The sequence below is a fragment of the Mus musculus genome, chromosome 11, assembly GCF_000001635.26.
Source record: "Mus musculus strain C57BL/6J chromosome 11, GRCm38.p6 C57BL/6J".
Classification (NCBI taxonomy): Eukaryota; Metazoa; Chordata; class Mammalia; order Rodentia; family Muridae; genus Mus; species Mus musculus.
Genome location: NC_000077.6, coordinates 84,078,674 through 84,101,219, shown reverse-complemented (window position 1 = coordinate 84,101,219; position 22,546 = coordinate 84,078,674). Strand labels below are relative to the sequence as shown.

Genomic DNA, 22,546 nt, shown 5'->3' with positions numbered 1-22,546 from the left:
CCAAGTATACCAGAAGGTTCCTACCATGGGTCCAGGAAACGCATGTCCCGTACAGCAATGTCTGAGGAAAATAAGGAAGTTCTGTAGTCTCGTGAGTGGTACTGTCTCCTACCTTGTTGACATAAGCTATTGCTGGTGCAGAAAGAAACGAGGACTCATTAAGTCTCCAGTCTTGTGACACTGTGAGATTTCCAGGCAGATGCTTAGTGAGCCGGCCCACTAGGCTCACCTCTTTTTATCTGCGGAAAAAAATCTCTCTAAATATGTGGACAACCCCTTTCTTAAAATGTCCCAGGGTCCTAAACTTATGGGTGGATCGTCTTTCTGGTTATTGTCCTATAACCCAGGGAAGTGAAGGCACCAGGCACTGTGGGCTGAGTCAGGGTTTGCAAGGCTTCTCAGGGTTATATGCTAGCATAGTTTGCGCTCCCTCTGGCTGGTTGGTTTCAGACTAACTCTGTCGCCAAGGCTGACTTAGAACTTGCCCTGTGGATCAGGCTGTCCTGGAATCCTGCTGTGTCCGTCTGTTTTCACACACTGATACTTCACTCATGTGCCACCATGCCAAACATGCATGCCATCTCTCTGTGAAACTTCACTTCATCAAGGCTCCTCTGCCAGCCATGGACCCCCTTTATTCTCCACAGTGTATTTCTTCTATTTAAATTCCCAGCTTTTAGACCTTTAACTGTATACCAGAGGTCCAGCAGATCTTTCTGCATTCACTTGTTACTGTCTCTCATTTTATAGAAACCAGTTGTATATGCATAGGTAGAAATGCTATAATAATACTAACATTAATACTACTATTAATAGCTAAGATATATTTCATTTACTGTTTGCCAGGTGCCATTTTAAGTCCTTCACATATATGAATTTTTTTTCTATTGGAACAGGGTCTTGCTATGTAACCTAAGCTGCTCTCAAACTCTTTTTTTTCTGTTTTAGCCTACTGCATGGCTTATGGTATGCACCACTTCACTTAGCTCTGTGAAGTCATCTAATACTTACAAGACCCTCTGAGTTGAGAGTTACCATTATTTTGGCTTTACAGATGGAGAAACTGGAAATTATATACAAGCAGCAAGTAGCAGAACCATTCTCAAGTCTGTCCTTAGCATTGTACAATACCATCAAGATTTTGTTGGTTTTGAGGGTGTTTTGCGGGGGTAATTTATTTAGTTCTATGTGTGTGGTATGTGTGTGCATGTGTGTATGCCATGACACTAATATGGAGGTCAGAGGACAACTTGTAGGAGTTGGCTCTCTTCTTCCATCATGTGAATTTCAGGGATCAAAGTCAGATTGTCTGGTTTGGTGGTATGTGTCTTTATTACTGAACCATCTCAGTGGCCCCTCTTTTTCGTTTGTTTTTGTTTTGTTTTGTTTTTTTGGTTTTTTGTTTTGTTTTGTTTTGTTTTTTTGGTTTTTTGTTTGTTTGAGTTATGGTTTTACACTGTAGCGTAAGTTAGCCTCAAATTTAAAGCTGCTCTTCTGTGATGGCCTTCCGAGTGAGTGCTGGGATTAGAGGCAAGAGCCAGTACACCTACGACATCCATCCTTAATATTTTTGTTGCTGTTTCTTTCCTTAGCTCACATTTGTAATCTTATATAGCTGCACCACATGGAGAAGTGGGAATAGACAATGTTCTCTTTTTACATTAAAAGAAATATGTAAAGTTAAGTAATTTACCTCTGGCTTCCTAATAACTGACTTTAATCATTAGGTTACATAGTTTTCATTTGTAGAATTATTTTTGTGCATCTTGGCCAAAGCTTACGGGAGCAAATAACTATTTATTTTGTTTTGTTTTATTTTTCAAGACAGGGCTTCTCTATGTGTCCCTGGCTGTCCTTGAACTCAATCTGTAGACCAGGCTGGTCTGGAACTCGGAGATCCACCTCCCTTTGCTTCCCGAGTGCTTGCATTAAAGATGTGTATCAGCACGCCTGGCCTTATTTTATTATGTTTTTAACTATTTATATGTATGTATGTGCATGAGAAGGCCAGAGGAAGATGTCAGATGTCTTCCTTTATTACTATTAGTCAGGGTTCCCCAGAGTCATAGACTTATAGAATGTTTCTATATATTAAGGGAATTTATTGTGATGACTTACAGGCTGCAGTCTAACTAACCCAGCAATGGGCAGCTGTGAATAGGAAGTCCAAGAGGCTAGTTATCTCAGCTGGTCTTCTGTATAAGCTGGGCTCCTGAAGAAGTAGGTTCCAACAGATATGCTGGCAAGAAAGTGCAAGAAGGTAAAGAAGAGTGAGCATTCCTTCTTCCAATATCCATATACAGGCCTCCAGCTGAAGGTGTGGCCCAGGGGACTGTACTACTATGCCTAGATTTGGAGCTTGCTTTGTCCCAGGCTGCCCTTGAACCCAGAGATCTGCTTGCTGCAGTCTCCTGGGATTAAAGATGTGTACTACCTTGCCTGGGCCTAATCTTTTCATGGCCACTATGTCAAGATCTAGGTCAGAAGCCTGAAGTCTTCCAGCCCCAAGATCTGGATCACAGGTGTGCCCTCCATTTCTGGATTGTAGTTCATTCCAGATGTAGTCAAGTTGACAACCAGGAAGTGCCATCACAACTATCCACATCTTTTGAGACAGCATCTCTCACTGAACCTGAAACTCCTTTTTTTGGCTAGGCTGACAGGTCAGCAAGCCCCCAGGATCTGTCCATCTCTGTCCTCCAGCTGGGGTTGCAGGCACTTGCAGCCCAGCCCAGCTTTTGAAAGATTTGAACTCAGTGTTTTGCTTTTGTAGCAATCACTCATGCCCACTGAGCTGGCTCCCTAACCCCTTGATTTTTTTCAAGATTTTTTTTTTCTTTTGGCAGGGGAAGCATACAGCTTTAATCCATTTTACACTCATTTTATAGAAATAAAGACTCAGGAGGCAGAGACAGGAGGATCTCAGAGTTTGAGGTCCAGGACAGCCAGGACTATATAGAGCTCTTACCTCAAAAACCACCATCAAGAGCTTTTTATTTTTTAAAATGATGTTTATTTGTGTGTGTGCAGCTATGTCCACATGAGTGCAGGCGCCTATAGAGGCTAGAGATGTCGCTGTCTCCAGAGCGTGAGTTACAAGCCATTTTGAGCTATGGGTGCTAGAACGGAAACCATAATCCTCTGCAAGAGCTCATGACCACCGAGCCATCTCTCCAGTCTCACTCAGGCTCCAGTTGAGAATGACCTTGAACCTGACCCTCCTCCTACCTCAGCCTCCCAAGGATGTGGCTCAGAGTTTTGCTTCTTATGATTACCTGTTGGTGACCCTGCATTGAGGAATTTGATTGGCCTCTCTGCAGTTAAATTCTCCCAGTTGATTTTCTTGCCAAGCAAGCAGTAAGTGCCTTCTGTCAAGAAAACAGAAACATGTTGCTAGCTATTTTGAACAATGTTAGAAATACATTGCAGTGGGAAGGAGCTGCCTCTGTCTTCTGCCCACTTCTTAAAATATTTTAAGGCCAGCCATTTGGAAACTATCAGTCCCCAGTGTAATCACAGGGCGACTGTTCTTCCCCCAAAGCTGAAATTTCAGGACCTTGTGTCAGTGGGTAGATTCTGGGTGATTCTATCTAGTGGTCTCCGGCCAGTGTGTCTGGCAACTCGTGCAGGTCCTCAAAGGTTTCACAGAGGCTGCCTTCTCCTTCCCATCCTGTTCTGCACCTCCCTGGGTTGTCATGCTGTTAAGATCTTGCAGTTTTTGCTGCTGAGTGTGCTTTATAAGAAAGGGGGTCGTTTCCAAACTAATTCTTCTCTGGGAGAATGCCAGCTCTCCTCCCATTGCGGCTGTTTCTTCTCTTGTTGCCTGGAGCCAATGGCACTGAAATGATCAGGCAGTAGAACCAGTGGTTAGCAGTATTTATTTATAGATTACTTTTGTAGTACAGTCCCAAGGTTACTTCTGTTTTAATTTAGTCATTCCTACACAAGTCTCAGGAAACAACAAAGTAAAATTAGCATTTTACAAAATTACAGAAATGTCTTTATCAAAATTATCTCTAATTTGCACTGTCTAAGATCTCCAAGATACTTCTCTTCTATAAAATATATCTAACTGGATAGATATTAAAGGATTTAAAGGACCTAAATGTGGGTATTTCCACTATGGCAACTTTTGTTCTTCTGTTTGGAGTTGTTTCTTCTCAGTCCTTCCATTGTCATAAGAAACTTCATTATAAACTTTGTATGTGGTCACACTGTATGTCAGAGACTTGTTCCCTTCTCCTTTCCACAGCCTGCCCACCAACCAGCTGTTCAACAAAGACAGGGTGTGGATTTCCCTGTGGTATCAGGACTTTCTCAAATCAAGAAATGTTTCGTACGTTTTCTTTGTTTTGTTTGTTTTGTTTTTTCGAGACAGGGTTTCTCTGTATAGCCCTGGCTGTCCTGGAACTCACTTTGTAGACCAGGCTGGCCTTGAACTCTGAAATCTGCCTGCCTCTGCCTCCCGAATGCTGGGATTAAAGGCGTGCACCACCACACCCGGCGAAATGTTTCATTTTTAAGTTTGTAATACAGAGTGTGGTGGCACATGCCCTTATTTCCAGCACTGGCTAAGGAGAAACAGGTAGGTCTCTGTGAGTTCAAGGACAACTTTCCAGGCCAGCTAAGGTTCCATAGTAAGATTGTCTACAAGAAGAAGGTAGATAGGTACGTAAGAGGGAAGGAAGGAAGGAGAGAAGGAGAGAAAGAAAAAAGATATTTGTTACCTAAAAGATTTGAAAATCCATCTCCTTAAACCTGTTGGGGAGGTGGGTATGTGTGCAGGTTTTCACATAGCACAGGCTACCCTGAACCCTAATACTTCTGTCACCATCTTCTAAGTGATAGGATTGCATGTGCCCAAATAAAATTTATTATCTTGCCCCCAGCCTTCCAGGATGGTACAGGGCTCAAGACTTTTCTTTGCCTTTATACAATAAAAAATAAAATAAAAATCTATGATTCTTATATTGTAAGGGTCCATGATTCACTGAAGAATGATACCCCAGACTCAAATAGTATGTAAAAGCAAAGAGCGTTTTATTCTGTAGAAGTCCAGGATGTTGGGGTCTCCTAAATGGAGACAACCAAGTGAGCTGGAAGGCCCAATTTAAAGTTCATTAGGGGAATTCCTGGGAGGTGGTCTTTATCCTAATTGGTTGGCTTTATATCTAGAGACATTCCAGAACTGTAGGTTAGGGGGGTGGGGGGTTGGAAACTGTTATTGACCCATTGCCCTTGCCTCAGACCAGGTGGCTGGGCAGCCTGAGGGCTGGGGATTTTCAGTAATTTGACTTGCTTAAACTTACCCAGTTCATAGAAACAGAGATCTAGGCTTAGTCTCCTGAACTGCCAATTTGAAGCATGTCATGGAGTCAGCCTGTCTCAATATTCTGTTCTCTTACTTCATTGATCCTATTTTTTTCTCCTTCAATCATATAGTTGATTTGAATAGAAATGTGGATTTCAAACTGTTCTGTGGAGGAACCTTCAGGACTGTTGCTGGGAAAGGTAGCAGGGTCTATAGCAGGAGGTTCAGCTAGGTGAGATTTGACTTACTGTGCTAAATAAGAGTTTGTTTGAAAACAATGTTTAAAATTAATAGAACATGACTCATTACTGTCCTGGGCTAATCTTGAACATGGACATCTGTATAAAGGGTAAAGATGAGATTGCATTGCTTTTGAATTACCAGCATTCCAGGGGCTCTGGGATGAATTTGAAATGAAGTTTACTTGCTGAAAGATAAATGAATATTCAAATTTATCGCTAGAAAGACTGGTGTATTTTTTTTTTAATTGTGTTGCCTGACGTGGTGACAGGTTGTTTGAGATGCTGAGGACCTTGCTTCCTTGAATATACTCAGTAATGAAAAACACAGCCACCACACTACACTTACACAAAGCTTAAAGACATTCCAAGTCCTTGAGATAGTTCTAGAGTGTGTGAAGTCATTAAATTACAGTGCTTCCAGGCTCTTATGAAGAGTGGTTATTAAGCAGTGCGGTGCTAAGTTATATGCTGCTCAGAGTTTCTTCTAGAATTGTTAATAATTAGTCTGCACTTTTTAACCCCGGAGGTCTTCTAATTATTAACTGCCTGTGCAATTTTTTTAAATTAATAATTTTATTCATTTACACTTCAAATGATATCCCCCTTCCCTGCTACCTCTCCATCAGCTGTCCTTCTGTCCCATTCCCTCCCCCATAGTTTTTTTTTCTTTTTAATCTTTTAAGTTTTTATTAATAAACTATTAAGCCAGGTTTAGGATAGGACTAACAGAGAAAGTAATGCCACTAACAGATAGCCAACAGGTTCATTGTTTTTTAGATAGGGTTTCTCTTTGTAGCCTGACTGTCCTTGAACTTGCTCTGTAGACCAGATTGGCCTTAAACTCAGAGACGACCCCCCCCCCTTCCTCTATCTCCTAAGTTCAGGAATTAAGAGTGTGTGTCATCATGTCCAACTCCATTGTTTTTTTAGCAGCTCTGGACCCGGTCACCTGCATTTAGATTCCTGATCCTTCCTTAGCAGTGTATGGTCTGGGGCTGGTTGTTTTCTGAGCATGCTGTAGTGGGACCACAGGAGAATAACAAGAAACACAATGTACCATGGAGCTTGAGCTCCTGTAAGTGGTGGGGTGTAGCAGAAGAGTTAGAAGCAAGGGAACTGCATCAGCAAATTATAAAGTAAAATAATCCTCACTCCCATTTGGAGGCAGGGAGTTGGAGAAGGCAGGGAGCACGGTCAGTACGAGAATGTTCTTCTGTTAGGGGGCACAGGGATGACAAGAAGCAGGTGACTGCGTTGAAGGATAGGATTAGGCAAAAAGAGATGGCTGGCTATGTAGGAAGAGGGCAAAGAGGTTCCAGGTTGGTTTCTGTCTTGGACAACTAGCTTTGCTGTAATGCTGTTAACCAAGGTAAGAGTTTTAGAAGATGGGAAAGAGGCAGAAATACGTAAGTGCTATGGGTGCCATGTGAGTAGGGCTATCCAACAAGATGCAAAGCTTAAAATGCTTGTGAGAGTTTTAGAGCATATAGTCTGGTGGAATTTGGAACCCTGGAAATGAGGTGAGGAGTGTGGTGGGGACAGAAAGAGCAGGACACACTGATTCCAGCCCTCCCTCTCGTTCACTGGCACCAAAGCTAGAAGGGTTGGAGCACGAGCAAGCAAGGCATGGCTTTACAGCAGCGCCAACGCTGTCCATCAGGGCTGTCCTGTGGTTGTCTCTTAGCTGAACCCTGTGCCATTACAGCAATATCATTTGCCTGGTCTGGGCTTGGTTGCTAGTGCTACTAAAGTAATGATAACAATATGATGGAGAAATTTAGTGTGCTCAGATATTTTTATAGCATAGTTAAGGTTTAGTTAAACCAGGTATGGTAGCACATGCTTATAATCCCAGCTCTTGGGAGGGAGAGGCAGGAGGATAGCTGTAAATTCAAAGCCAGCCAATATGGCAAAACTCTGAGTCAACACTCTCTCTTAGAAATAATTGTTTGACAGGGAATTTTTTGCCTTGACTTTTATTTTTAAGTTTGTTATTTATGTGTACATTTATATTTATAGCTCTGAAGATGGCTGTGGTGGATATCTATCATTCCAGGTTAAAAGAGAGGCAAAGAAGAAAAAAGTAAGTGTGGGAAAGCCATCATGTTTCCTCTCACCTTTGGACTGTCGGTTGCATGTTGACCATAAGAACGCTCTACTTGTGGCTTACCGTGTGACCTTGTACTCACCACCTTGTGTGGTGTGTGGAATAGGGTTTGCTTATGTAGCCCTGGATTTCCTGGAACTGATCTGTAGACCATGCTCAAACTCAAGAGATTCACTTGCCTCTGCCTCCAGAGTGCTAGGATTAAAGGTGTGTGCCACCACAGTCCAGCTTTGATCCAGAAGTGTTTTAAGAAATTCTGGCAAGCTTCACTGTTCTTTCCTTTCCAGCAGACCAAAATAGACCCTCAAGGACGGGAAGTCTAGCTCAGCAGCAGTGTAAGACCCCAGGATCAATCCTCAGAATCCCCTCCCCCCCAAATGTTTTGCTCAAATTTTCATAGTAGATAAATAGATAAATAGAAGACAGACAATTACATATACATTAAGGCATAAACATTATAAAATCTTGACTATTGTATTACAGTGGCTAACGGTTAAGAAAGACTATGCAGGAACGTGCCATGTACGCAGACATGTTTGTTGCTGTGATAGTACTTATTTCTGGATTCAGTTGTATCTGCAATAAAAAGGAGATGTCTGTCATTGGGAGAGCCTTGAAGGATGTGTAGTGAGCGATGCTTTCTCCAGCACGTCTGGAACAGCGTCTATGAGGTGCTGCAGAGGCTCCAGCTGCTCCCCGAGAAGCCTCAATGCCAGTCACAAGCATCTCTGGCATAAATCAGAGGTTCTGGACGTGTAACCAGTGTAGTTTACTTGAATTTGCTTTGCACTCACAGAGTATTATAGATGCATGGTTGTTATCAATGCTTAACATGTGATCGGTGTGTCCTTTCTTGGATCTTGGCTAGCATTTCACTTAAATGACTCTTCTTAATTATCATTTCTACAGGTTGTGTAGGTTATTATCATAGTGACAGATTCCTTTGCCATCTTGACAGACACATGTTTTTCAGCATTTGTCAGGAGTAGCTGAGTCATCTGTGAGAGTCCTCTATGTCCCAAGAGGAGCAGTGGTTCCCAACCTTCCTAGTGCTTCTGACCCTTTAACACATCTCCTCACCAGCTGACCTCCAACCAAAAAATTATTTCGTTGCTACTTCATAACTGTAGTTTTGCTACTGTTATGGATCTTAATGTAGGTATTGATAGGCAGGATACCTGATATGTGACCCCCAGAAGGGTCAGGCCCACAGGTTAAAAACTGCTGATTTACAGGCTAATTCAGAAGTGTGTGGAGACTAACTTCTCAGGACCCTGATATTCCACTGCATAGAGGACACAAATGTGAAACTTTAAAATTTTTTAGTTTATTTATTTATTTTGTTTATTTTAAGCAGGGTTTTTCTTTGTAGCCCTGGCTGTCCTGGAACTGGCTCTGCAGACCAGACTGGCTTCAAACTCGGATCCGCCTGCCTCTGCCTCCTGAGTGCTGGGATTAAAGCTATGTGCCGCCACTCCCCAACCTGAAACTTGGTTTTAACACATAGATTATTGTGTTTTGTTTTTCTTTTTAATTCTAGGATTATAAGAGATCACGGATTAGTCAACCTTAGGAAGTTCCGATGTGAGTATGAGCTGTTCTTTTCTAAATTTTTCTAACGTTGAGTGGTTTCAGATCATTGTGGGAGTGTTCATAATCCACAGTGCATGCTAGCTAGCATCACTTAGGAAGAATTCAAGGTTCTGATGCAGAGCTGATGCTGTCAATCACTAGTAAAGAGTGTCTAGCATACTGGAGGAGATGTTATTCCTTGCACAGAAACCAAAAGCAAAACAAAACCAAAAGTATTGGAGGTAGCTCTGACCCATAGTGACAGTGAAGAGCCATTCATTTATAGTCAACAACATTGCCTAAGAATTAATTGTTATAGTAATTACACTATGAATATTAATGGATCATTTTCTAGACAGTCTGGTTTCAAAACTGTGTTAATCATAACCTTGGTCATCGGGTTATAAAAACATTTTTCACAGCTGGAGAAGATGGTCAACAATTAAGAGCACTTGCTTTTTTTCTGTTTTTGGTTTTTCGAGATAGGATTTCTCTGTATAGCCCTGGCTGTCCTGGAACTCACTCTGTAGACCAGGCTGGCCTCGAACTCAAAAATCTACTTCCCAAGTGCTGGGATTAAAGGCGTGCGCCACCACTGCCTGGCTTTGATGTCCTCTTTTTATCTTTGTGGGCATACATGTGGTGTACATACATACATGCAGGCCGAGCACTCATGCAATTTTTTTTCTTTTTTTTTTTTTAAGGAAAATCAGTAGAGGGGTTGGGGGAGTCTCACAATTGAAAGAGTGCCTGCCTCAGCGCAGCATAAATCAGCTTGTCACACAGGGATATTCCAGATGAAATATTCTTTGGTTGGTGGGGGTTTTTTTTGTTGTTGTTGGGGTTGCTTTTGTTTTTTGTTTTTGTTTTTGACAAGGTTTGACTGATTTCTCGGTGGTGTCCCTACACTTAGTTGGATGGTTTCTTACATTTGTGCTTTCTTGTTTTCCTGCTCTAATCTATATCAGAAATTTGGGCCAGCGTTATTTGATAACACAGGCTCTGCCCTTTTAAGTCCCTTTCTCTTGTGACAGCAGTGCCTGGTCTTGTGCCTGGTCCCATGCATATTAAAAGGCATGAGGAGGGACATCATTAGTACTTAGTAGTAGAGACAATCTCCACGATAAGATCCTTCCGTGAGATGCTGTGACGCTGTAATTATGATTAATGACTTGTGTTCTCAGCTGTTCTGTTTGCATGCTGTCATGGGCACCTTAGTCATGTGAGCTTAGGAAAATGTCCTTGCATTTCACTTCCTGTTTTAAAAAATAATGCCACAAACTTAGAGGCACTTACGTTCTCTGACATGTTGTGTTTCAATTCTTCAGTAATGGAACGGCGGTATCCCAAGGAGGTCCAAGACCTTTATGAAACAATGAGGAGATTTGCAAGGATTGTGGGACCCGTGGAGCACGACAAGTTCATTGAAAGCCATGCATGTAGGTGGTTTTAGGAACTCTGTGTGTGTGTGTGTGTGTGTGTGTGTGTGTGTGTGTGTGTGTGTGTGTGTGTGAGAGAGAGAGAGAGAGAGAGAGAGAGAGAGAGAGAGAGAAAGAGAGAGAGAGGGAGAGAGAGAGAGAGAGAGAGAGAGAGAGAGAGAGAGAGAGAGAGAGACACCAGCAGAGAAATTGGATTTTGCTGGCCAACACCTAGCTCCAGGCTTACTGAGAGACTGTTTCAAAGAAATAAGGTGGAAAACGATGTTACAAGAACCCATGATGTCGTCCTCTGGCCTCTCTGCATGTGTGCATCACACAGACACGCATACACCCACATCTAACCTACATCAAAGACAAAAAACTTTAGTAACTTACAAGTTAGTAGAGAGTTTTGGTTTTTATGGGGGGGGGTTGATTTGTTTCTTTTTTCGTGTCTTTTATTTTTGTCTTTGTTTTAAAACAGGATTTTGCTGTGTATGTAGCCTAAAACCTTCTGAGTAGTCCAAGCTTAGGTCTGACTTAGAATCCTCCTGCCTTCACCTTCCTAGAACGGCATTACAGGTGTGTGCCGCCATGTGGAGCAGTTTTAACTTCTTATAGGACGTGTCAGGTATCTGGAGAAGCAGAGGAACATGGTGAACGTGTATCTGTGTGGCCATCCTCAGCGGTTTTCAGCACAGTGGCTATCCAGTGACATCTGACTGTCCGTGCCCTTTCCTCTTGACCATGAGCTGCTTATTCTGAAGCCAATTCCAAATACTGTATTTGTTTTGCCTATAAATATTTTAGTATTAAAACTAGTTTAAGTCATGGGAAGAGGGTTGTTGACTTGTGGAAATGGTACTTCCATCTTCCTCTGGCCTTTCTATGATGTTCCTGAGAGCATTCATCTCAGCTATAATTGGATCGTCTATTATTTAAAAAAAAAAAAAAATTGAAGCCCTTAAGCAGAAAGGCCAAAGACTTTGAGGCCGCCTGCACTGGGGGCTTATTTCTATATAACACTCATGAGAGGTGTATATTCATTTGTCTTCTTGCCAAGGACCAGCCTCACCATGGAGAAGGGTTCTGAGAAATGAGGTTTCTGGGAGCAGTGAAAACAAATGACTCCAAGTCAAATCGTGGATCCCGACTGATGACCTGTGTTCTGCTTGATCCAGCTTTTCTCGTCTGCTGCTCTCTATGTTCTGCCTTCTCTGTGGCGATCTCTCTATATTCTGCTTGCTTGCTATTCCAAGAGATCTCTCTGTCCATGTCCGGCTTCTTTGTGTGGGTGTGTCTGCTGTGTCTCTGTCTCTGTTTCTGTCAGTTCTCCAAGCAGTTCTCTCTTTTTTGTCTTAAAAAATTCTCTGGATAGCTCATCTCTTGCAGAATACAGGTCCATTCTTTTATTTTACATATCAATCCAGTCACTTACTCCAGGTTTTCATTTTGATTACCCTATGAATCAGCTTACGAGACGGCAAGCCTACATTTTTTCTTAACATTGCAAAAGAACTCAGAAATCTGCCTGCCTTTGTTAAGCACAGATTATAAAATACTTGTGTGGGACCCTGAAATTACCATTTTTACCACATCTGGGCCTAACCTTGCTTAGACTGACCTTGAACCCCAGAATCTGCCTGTCTTTGTGTCTTTCTGACAAGCTGACTCATAGTGTAGCCACCTTTGTTCCTTTAGATTCATGAAGCCCCTAGTAATTCTCATTGCATCCTTATATTTTACATAGTTGAGAAATTATATATATTTTTAACTCATGTACTTAGAGCTCTTTCCCATAACCTTAAGGGCTGTCCTGAAGGTCCCAACATTGACCATTTTGTGCAGACATAGCCATATTCTCGATTCCTGGACTCGTCTTCTTTCAAATTCTCATGAAGTCATTATCATAACAGGAAGGACATTGAAATGTGTACATTATTACACAAACAAGCTTTATCCCCACAGCAGCATCGACACTCATGGAAGCTTACACTGGGGCCCTGTCCCAGGGGCAGGGACTATGTCACTCTACCCCCACCAGGGACACACCAGACTCAGCATCTCCTGGAGGCTCACACCGGGGCCCTATCCCAGGGGCTAGGACCATGTCACTCTGTTCCCACCAGTCCACGCCTTTAGTTATGAGAAGTCTTATGTTGTGTTGTTTTGATTTTCCAGAAACATTTTCTTACCATTACTCTCATTGTACAAATGTTTCTTCAGAAGCATCCCAGGTGTTTGCCTGAGCCAGGTTGATTGTCCTGGGGAAACACCTTCCTTGGTTGTCAGCGTTTGCGTGGTTGGTATCGGGTGACTATTCTTCCCTTCCTGTCCTAGTTTATATCATTCCTGGCATATGTGTCACTACAGAGAACCACACCCATGGGTAGCTTTTCCTTCATCCCATGTTTGAAAAGCACCCATGTTGGAATGTTCTATCACAAAATAATGTAGCAGTGTAGTCTGAGCTGTGTGCTGGTTTATGGAATATGTAGTGCTCTTTGGTCCCTATAGGAAAAGGCTTGAGTAAAGCTTTGTCCTTGCTGTGCAGCGGAGCCTCATCCAGAGGCAAACTGCATCAAAGAACTTGACTGTGTGAGTAGAAATGCTGTCACAGTGGGTAGCAAAGGGACATTTAGTTTAAAAAAACAAAAAACCAAAAACTTTATTCTTTTGAGACAAGGTTTCTCCATGTAGCCTTGACTGTCTTTGAACTCACTGTGTAGAACTGTCTTAGAACTCACAGATATCCACCTGCCTCTACCTCCGGAATGCTAGGATTAAAAGTGTATACCACCACCACCCTGTTAAAATATTATGAATTGAGCCTGTTTTTTCACATTTATAGGTGTCTCCTAAAGTCCAGTTGTTGCCTCTAGAGATGACATTTGGAGGACAGCTGGAGTAGGCTCTTCCCAACTCTTGGGGATCTTTCTTTCTCTCTTTCTCTCTCTCTCTTTCTTTCTCTCTCTCTCTCTCTCTCTCTCTCTCTCTCTCTCTCTCTCTCTCTCTCTCTCTCTTTCTTTCTTTCTTTCTTTCTTTCTCCTTTGTGGGGTTTTTTTGTGTTTGAGACAGGGTCTCATTATGTAGCCCTGACTATCCTGGAACTCACTATATGGGCCAGGCTGCCCTTGAACTAACAGAGATTCTACCTGTCTCTCCCTCCCTAGTAAGTTCCAGGATAGCCAGGGCTACATGGAGAAACCTTGTTTCAAAAACAAAACAAAAAAAAAAAAAACTAAAGAGAAGGGGGGGGGGTGGGGAAGCCTCCTAAGATGAAGTCTCCCTGCCTGCACATATGGTGGGTCACTGAATCACACCTAACCGCTCCCTGCCATTGATTTGTTTTTCCATTTTTTCTCCTTTGTTCTCCTGGGGAAACAGTGGAATTTGAACTCCGAAGGGAAATCAAGAGGCTCCAAGAATATAGGACAGCAGGCATTACCAATTTTTGTAGTAAGTATGTTTCCATTACCTGCAGTATCAAAGCGCCTGTGACTTGTGAATACAAGAGGGGACCTCTGAAGTCTTGAAAACTTATCAGAAAAACAAAGACCTTTTCAGATGAGTTTTTAAACTTCCTAGCAAAGTTTCATGTGTAGTCCTATAAATATCAGATTATCAGGATAAAAATAAAGTTATGGCACAGAGCAAAAAGAAACACTGCTTTAGAGTTGGGAGTCTCCTTTGACTCTATAAAAAAGTCTTAGCTGGGCATAGTAGCTCATGTTTTTATCCCCAGCACTGGGAGGCAGGGGCAAGTAGATCTCTGCGAGTTTGGGGCCAGCCTGGTCTGTTCAGTGTATTCTGTAGAGTGAGACCCTGTCAACACACACAGGAGAGTGAGGTAGGGTGGGTTGTGTGATTCATATGTTTTACCTCAGCCTTTGAAAACTTACTCATGTACAGCCTAACCATCTTTATTTACCAGGCTTCTACTGGGGTATGGTGCTTAGATCCAATTTACTGAAGGTGCTGGTCATAATTGTATTAATATAGCAGTAAATATCTAACATTTATTTAACATGTACCAGGTCTATTGGGTACATTTCACCTTCAAGTCATTGGTTATCATGATAAGCTTATGGGGTGTTGTCACTTCAATTAATAAAGAAATCAGAGTCTAAAGAGATTATTGAGCTAGTTAATAGAAGAGTCAGGTCCTAAGGAAAGGCTGTGCCTAGGCAGCACAGGGCTGGGGCTGGGGTGCTCTCAGTCTCTGAGAAGTATTGAAAGCCACTGGTGTGGCTGATGTGCATGCAGAAGACACCGAGTAACTCTGCAGCAGAGCAGGGCGCATCTGGGGACTCTGGGGACTTAGCTTGGTGGTCTGGTGCTGCTCTCTGCCTGTGGAAAACAGAGAGAGGCTTAGTACAAAGAGGGCTTTATTGTTGTTGTATTGGAATTGGTTTTGATAGAAGAATATATGCATTCATTTAGCACTGTATAGCTGATATATAGATTAGTGGTATAGGACTATCTTAGGACACTAAAGCCCTGGGTCAGATGAAAACAGTAAAACTATAAGCACTTCCAAAGGCAAGAATGTGAATAACATTGATTTGTACCTTTGGGAATCTTCTTTCAAAAATGTCAACTCAAGAGGGAATAAAAATACTCAGTGTAAAGGGAGATTCCAGATGCACACATACACTTGGAAGAGGCCAGTGTTGACTGAGCTCAGTTCGAGTCCCAGTGCTCTGCTGTGCTGCCTTGCCATACATCCTGTACCCTCCAGTTCAAGGCCCTGTGCTATGCTGTGCTGCCTTGCAGTCATGCATCCTCTACCCTCCAGGTGCCAGGACATATGATCACCTGAAGAAGACACGCGAGGAGGAGCGCCTTAAACGCACCATGCTCTCAGAAGTTCTCCAGTACATCCAGGACAGCAGTGCGTGCCAGCAGTGGCTCCGCCGGCAGGCTGACATGTGCGCAGTTAGTCAGGGCCGAAGGAAGCACTCCTCTGGCATACTTTGCCCTTCTCATATATTTGTGGGCATTTTTGTAGGTACTCTGGGTAGAAGAGTTGTAAAATTTTTATTAATCCATCTAAAAACTATAGAACTGGCAGGCTTAAGAAGCAAAACTGGTCCTATACTATTCTCTGTTCCTTTTTTCTTCTTATTTTAAAAATTAGTGAATTTATAGTTGGTTGTGGTGGTACACAGTAATGTCCTGTCTCAACCCTCTCGTACCCATATCTCTCTTTTTTTTCTTTCTTTTAAAGACTATTTATTTTATTTATATGAGCACACTGTAGTTTGTCAGACATACTAGAAGAGGGCATCGGATCCCATTACAGATGGTTGTGAGCCACCATGTGGTTGCTTGGAATTGAACTCAGGACCTGTGGCAGAGCAATCAATGCTCTTAAGTGCTGAGCCATCTCTCTAGCCCTTAACTCTCCCCCACTTAGATAGTGGTGTGGTTCTTATTTTTTTTTAATTCTCCTACTTTGTGAATGGCTTTAGTGATGTCCCCTGTTAAGAGCCCTTAGCAGAGGAAAAGTTTTTCTCTTTGGAGTACATTTTCTTTCCATCCAATGAGCTGTAAAACTACCATGTAGTCTCACTCTAGCTTTTCTTAGATGATCTTCCTGTGCGGGGTTTTAAAACTTACCTTCTTTGAGCTGCCAGTGGTGGCACATGTTTTTTAATTCCAGAACTTGGGAGGCAGAGGGAGGGGGAAGCTCTGTGTTTCAGGCCAAGTTCCAGGCCAGCCAAGGCTACACAGAAAAACCCTGTCTCAAAACAACAACAACAAAATCCTTCTTTGATAAGAAGGATTGAATTCCCTTTCTTTGTTTTAGTGATTCTGGGCTGAGTCCTTCTGTTCTGATGGCTTCTAACTCAGGTATGATTTCTCAAACTATTGTGAATGGGTTTGGGGGGGGGGGGTTGGTTCTTTTTCAGCACTGGAGATTGAGCCCAGGACTCTCACGTACTGCACTATCCCCAGCCCAGAGCAAGTGTGGACTAGGATAGCTATATTTCCAAGGGTGATGGGGGCACAGCTACCCTCCATTGTGGAGCATGGTTCTTGGTGGAGTGGCCATAATCAGCTGTTGCCACAGTTTGGACACCAGTGTGCTTTCAGACTTCTCTGTCAGAGCAGAGCTTGGAAGATTCTTCTAGGGTTTGCAGTCAGGACTGGAGTCATAGCTGTTGCAGAGTTGCAGTGGGCGTGGGAGGTGCTACATGAAGAACTTTGTATTTGACATGAGCAGCAGGTCACTTGCCAGAAAATCAAGGATTTCTTATAAGTTAGAGACTTAGAGAATTTCTGTGTCTGAGCTTTTACCCCCTTTTGAGTTTGCTCTAAGTTGACAGAGCAAAACTAAGCCGGTGTACTCTGATGGTTCTTGGTGACTGTTGTCTGAGACAACATATTTGGGGATGGTACTAGTTGTGAAGTTCCTGAGCCAAAATTGTGGTCCTAATCGCCACTCACCCTTGCCCCATATGACAGCATTTCTCCTAATCTGAATATCCAGACCACTCCACCATCAGATCCATAGTGGTTTACTGTTACCCAGTTGCCAGTTCACCGTTCTCTGTAACACAAACCTTTGAAATTTTTTCTGTAACACTAGCTATGATGACACTCACGTGTAACCCCAGCACTGGGAGACTGAGTTAGGAGAATGGAAAGTCATATTTTTCTAATAGTGCTCAGATTCAGGCACTTAGTAGATAATCATTTTCCTTTGTTTCAAGTACTTTTTTTAAGTGTATGTGCCTGATACTGACACACACACACACACCACATGTGCCTGCAGAGGCCATCAGGTCTTCTGGAACTAGAGTTACAGACAGTTGTGAGCTCCCTAATTGAGTGCTGGAAACTGAACCTGGATTTTTTTGTAAAAGAAGCATTTAAAAATTTTAATACTTGCTAATTAAATTGAGTACACAGCTTTTTTTTTTTTTTTTTTTTTTTTTTTGGTTTTTCTGTGTCACTCACAATTTCCTCCTAAGTTGGCCTGCCTGCCTTCCTTCCCCTTGTGTCATTGTTGAGTTTCCTGGTTCCCATTTATGCTCTGAGTTGCTCTTCAAGCAGTAAAGATTGGGAGCCCGGCATTCATGATTGTAGCCTAGCCTTGGGAGAGACTTTCGAGGTAGTCCATGATTTCATCTCTATTTCTGAGCAGGGTAAGCCCTCGGCCCTTTTGATGTCCTTGAGAATCAGGTTTTCCAGAACAAATTAAGCAGTTCCTTCTGCCCCGTTCCAGTGCCAGCCCTCATAAAACTTACCTCATTGCATCCATCCCCATCTGAGCATTCATCCTAAGACTAAATTCAGAATAAAACCAGGCACAGGTGATGGCTCCAAGGAAAAGATGCTTGGATGCGAGACTAGCAAGCCACTAAAGCTAGAAGTGGGGATTAACACCACACAGTTGTCCTCTGACCTCACATCTGTGCCTTGCACCATACACACTTTATGCCCATCACAATACAGTTTAAAAAAACAAAACAAAACAAAACCACACATTAGTCTGGCCTGGCTGCCTCCTGCTTAGGTTTCTTTCTCAGACATGAAGTTGGTCACTGCTTTACTATATAGTAACTATAGCATTTGGCTTGTTCCAGTGTGGATCTTTTGAGTTAAACATCACCCACTTCTTTTCAAAGAAAAATAAATGAACAAGCAAGACCTTTGGTGGTGACTCTGCCTTTGATCTGAAGGTATATAGTACTTGGTTAATTACCACGTGTGACTTGTCCTGCTAAAGACTAGTGACAAGAGAGAATATCTCCTGAGGGATTCCTGTCTCCGTTTGTCAGCTGTCAAGACAGATTAGAACATACTCTTTCTGTTCAGGATGGACATCTGGTTCCAGAATTTAGAGGAACCTGTTTGAGAGAAACAGATAACTAATGACTCCACTATGCCGATCATTCATTGAGACGAAGGTGTGCATGATCGTATCTGTACTTTGATAGGGCAGAGAGCTTATAGATTGTTATTTTTATTTCAAATGAATGTTAGAGTGACTGTGTTGGTGACTTTTTCTACTGCTATGATAAGACACCTTGACCAAGGCAACTTATAAATGAAAGGGTTTATTTGGGCTATGGTTGCAAAGAATTAGACTCCACGATCCAGGGCAAAGGTATGGCAGCAGAAAGAGCCAAGGGCTGTCATCTTGACCTGCAGTTAGGAAGCAGAGCACACACTGGGAATAACTAGAGGCTTTTGAAACCTCAAAGCCCACCACCTCCCCCCAGTGACATATTTCTATTAAGGCCACACCTCCTAATCTTTCCCAAACAGTTCCACCAATTGGGGACTAGACATTTAAATATCAGCCTGTTGGGGCTGTTCTCATTCAAACCACTTTATTGACTGAGGAGCTAGCTAAACCAGCCTACAGGAGTGGGTCAGGCTTTCTGTTTTACACTTGAATAGTTACACCTCTGAGATATTTGTTCTTTTGAATCTGCGTCCATAGGAAGGCGAAGTGCACCACCATTGAACCTCACGGGTCTCCCTGGTACAGAGAAACTCAATGAAAAGGAAAAGGAGGTAATAAAAGGGAGGGAACTGGAGGAAAGAAAAGAGGGGCTGACTGATCCATCCGTTCTCGTTACAATCCATTACAATGTCAAACCTGTTTCACTGCACTTGTCTGAGAAGTCTGGGAGCTAAAGAGCTAACCTTGGCAAGCAGCAGAAAACTGCTCTCATCTTTCAGCTACCTCTCCCCTTCAGAGAGAAGCTTATGGAACAATGTCACTTAAGTAATAGTGGCGGCTGTCATTTATTGAGCATTTAGTGTAAGTCAGACTTTTTGTAGACTAAAGTAGCTTTTACATGAAAATAGGACTTTCTTATTAAAATGGGTGCTTTCAGAAGTTCTGAATTTAGCCGGGCGCGGTGGCGCACGCCTTTAATCCCAGCACTCAGGAGGCAGAGGCAGGCGGATTTCTGAGTTCGAGGCCAGCCTGGTCTACAAAGTGAGTTCCAGGACAGCCAGGGCTATACAGAGAGACCCTGTCTTGAAAAAACAAAACAAAAAAAAAAAGAGAAGTTGTTCTACATTTATTCTAACAATGTAACCATCACTTAAAATGTTTTTGTAGTTGTCTCCACAGCATGTTTATAAGTGTAGGGAAAATAATTCAGTGTCATATGTAGTTTGCACAGGGTCTCACAATGTAACATTGACTGGCCTGTAACTAACTAAATCCCTATGTAGTGCTCCTGGCCACAGACTCAACAGATATCTGCCTAGCTCTGCCTCTCAGGTGCACTGGCACACACAAGCACACCTATGGCACATTAATGGATTAATTTTTATTTATTTATTTGGTTTTTTGAGACAGGGTTTCTCTGAATAGCCCTGACTGTCCTGGAACTCACTTTGTAGACTAGGCTAGCCTCAAACTCAGAAATCCGCCTGCCTCTGCCTCCCAAGTGCTGGAATTAAAGGCGTGCGCAACCACGCCTGGCTAATTTTGATTTTCAATAGTATTGTTCTTTTAGCGTTATCATCAGGAGATTGTCCCTGTGTTGCTGTTTTAAGGTCTGCACGTTAAAACAGCAACACAGGGACAATCTCCTGAATATATCTTTAATTTTAGCACTAGAAAGCCTGAGAGCAAAGAGGCTATCTCAAACAAAAAATCTACTTGGGTGGTACCTTTATCCCAGCCGTTGGGGCCTGAGGCAGGAAGATCAGGAGTTCAAGCCAACCCACAACTCTCAACTATCTCGTGGGCAAAGGCAGCCTGCACTACCAAAGACCCTGTCTTAAAACCAAACCAACCAACAAAAAATGTAACAGAAGAGGAGCTAGTCTCTTGCTCCATTGCAGTTCCTAGTGTCTGTCTCCCCACCTGCTGATCCATAGCATTTAAGAAGTCACGATGCAGGGACTTTTACTAGTCTTATTGTATCTATCAGAAATAATAAACATTTGGGGGGGTATAGAAAGAAGTATGTGTTGAAGAAAGTCACACACTAGTTTCTCAGTGTGTGTGTGTTGAATAGTCTGGCATTCCAAGCATCTTTTTACTGCTTGGAATGTGATGGTGACTCAGAATGCTCCTTGCTGAGTAATGGCAGGTGAACTGAACTAAGCCTACTTTCTGCAATCGCAGTAAAGATGGCCCCTCCCCATGGTAGGAGATGGTAAGAGCATAGGCTACTCTCTTCTGCTAATCCCAACAATATCGATGAGTTTGACACTCAGGAATCCAGTCAGTCACTGCAATGCCACTACCCCTCAATGCTCTGAGGTGCTTTATGTCATTTCCCTGAAGAGTGTCAGAATGGTTCTAGGTGTCCACCCCAGACATTTAGCACTCAGCTCATATACAGGCCTAGCAGTTCCTCGGGGACCTGTATCTGTTCCCTGACTAGACCCTTAAGCCAACTGTCACTTGCTGAAGGCTCTCCTGCTGTCACAGCCTGCCTTTTTCTTCCTGAGCGTCTGTCTCCAGAGACAGGAGGAAGTGGAATGTGGTCCAGCCACTCAACAGCTCCCATAAATAGTTGGAGGTTGATGTCATATTTTTTTCAAATGCATTTTGAGTGAGTGGGGGGAAGGGAGGGCATGTGTGTGCCATGGATGCTGTGGCGGTCAGAAGACAATGTGAAGAAGTTGGTGGTTTTCTCTTCACCATGTGGGTCCCAGCAATCAAGCATGGGTCGTTAGTCATGGTGGCAAATGCCTTTACCTGCTGAACCCCTCCACTATCCCCCTTTTTTACTTTGGGGTTGCTAGACCTGCTGGATGAATTTGTGAGAATGACAGTGCTAATTACGTTTGTACTGTCTTACAGCTCTGTCAGGTGGTGAGGTTGGTACCTGGAGCCTACTTGGAATATAAGTCTGCTCTATTGAACGAGTGTCACAAGCAAGGAGGCTTGAGACTGGCACAAGCAAGGGCACTCATCAAGATAGACGTGAACAAAACCCGGAAAATCTATGACTTCCTCATCCGAGAAGGGTACATCACGAAAGCCTGAGACTCTGCTCCATAGTGCAGGCCAGCGTGAAGGAATGTGAACAGTCAGAGGGCAATGTACACATTCCGGAGACTTGTGTTGGATTCTTGCTGTGAGAAGAAGGAGAGACACTGGGAGTCTAAGGATGATGACCGCTTTCTTCTCTGCCCTCTGTAAAGCGCTGCTTGCTGTTGTCAGGATAGTGCGTCAGAGTGTGTGTTCGCCAAGTTATTATTAAACACCAGTGGGCATTTGTTCCTAGCAGCTCTTGTAAGTCAAACAAGAACCACGGGCCCTCGCATCATGGCTTTGGTGGAAGGAGAAGGGACCCAGGCCACAGCATTTCACCCCAAGAGGCCAGCTCAGATCCATGCACTAGAGAGTAAAGTTCCCACACTCACTCTGCCTTCCCCTCTTGCAGGCAGATTTTAAATGAAAGTTTTTAGAGCACAGGAAAGCCTTTTCTTCCAAGGAGTTTTTCTTTTTTTATGCTGACATCTTAGTTTATGAGATGAAGAGGTGGAGCTCTCCCCCATGATGGTCTGTCTGAAACTTCATTTTAACTGTAATGTCTAGCTTTGTACTTTGCAGTCTGGCTGTCTGATGTGCAGTCGACTCTTGAGGAGGTGGCACCGGATATAAAATGTCTCTGTTATTTTTAGAATTAATGGATTAAAATGTTTTGCTATTTAATTTGTGGGTGTGTCAGATATTCTGGTAACTTAAGCACAACTTGGGTTGTTGGATGTCTGCCTCAACACGCTGCACTGTCTCTGCTTACATGTGTGTCCCGTGTCCTGGTCTCACCTCTTTACCCGGGTTTCCCAGGATACCAGGCCCATGAGGATGGAGATGATGCAACTAATCAGCTCTGTTTCTATTCAACCTGAAGCCTAACTTCTCAGTGGTGAAAGGCTAGCCTGCAATAAAAGCTGCTTT

General features: G+C 43.0%; 1 protein-coding gene across 5 annotated transcripts in view; it reads left to right on the top strand.

Moving 5' to 3' along the window:
- Tada2a (transcriptional adaptor 2A) overlaps nt 1-22,300 on the top strand; it is a 50,725-nt gene extending 28,425 nt beyond the window's left edge. For 3 of the 5 annotated variants that reach the window (XM_006532989.4, XM_030245845.1, NM_172562.3), the window contains 8 exons: nt 7,573-7,636; nt 9,201-9,244; nt 10,561-10,671; nt 14,038-14,109; nt 15,449-15,581; nt 16,463-16,506; nt 19,109-19,182; nt 21,443-22,300. In XM_006532989.4, coding sequence (XP_006533052.1) covers nt 7,573-7,636; nt 9,201-9,244; nt 10,561-10,671; nt 14,038-14,109; nt 15,449-15,581; nt 16,463-16,506; nt 19,109-19,182; nt 21,443-21,628 — 728 coding nt within the window. In that variant the 3' untranslated portion in view covers nt 21,629-22,300. Of the gene's footprint in view, nt 1-7,572; nt 7,637-9,200; nt 9,245-10,560; nt 10,672-11,134; nt 11,619-14,037; nt 14,110-15,448; nt 15,658-16,462; nt 16,507-19,108; nt 19,183-21,442 lie in introns of those variants that run through there. The other 2 variants (XR_001779958.2, XM_011248932.3) reach the window with 2 other exon arrangements.
- Nucleotides 22,301-22,546: the final 246 nt, after the last annotated feature.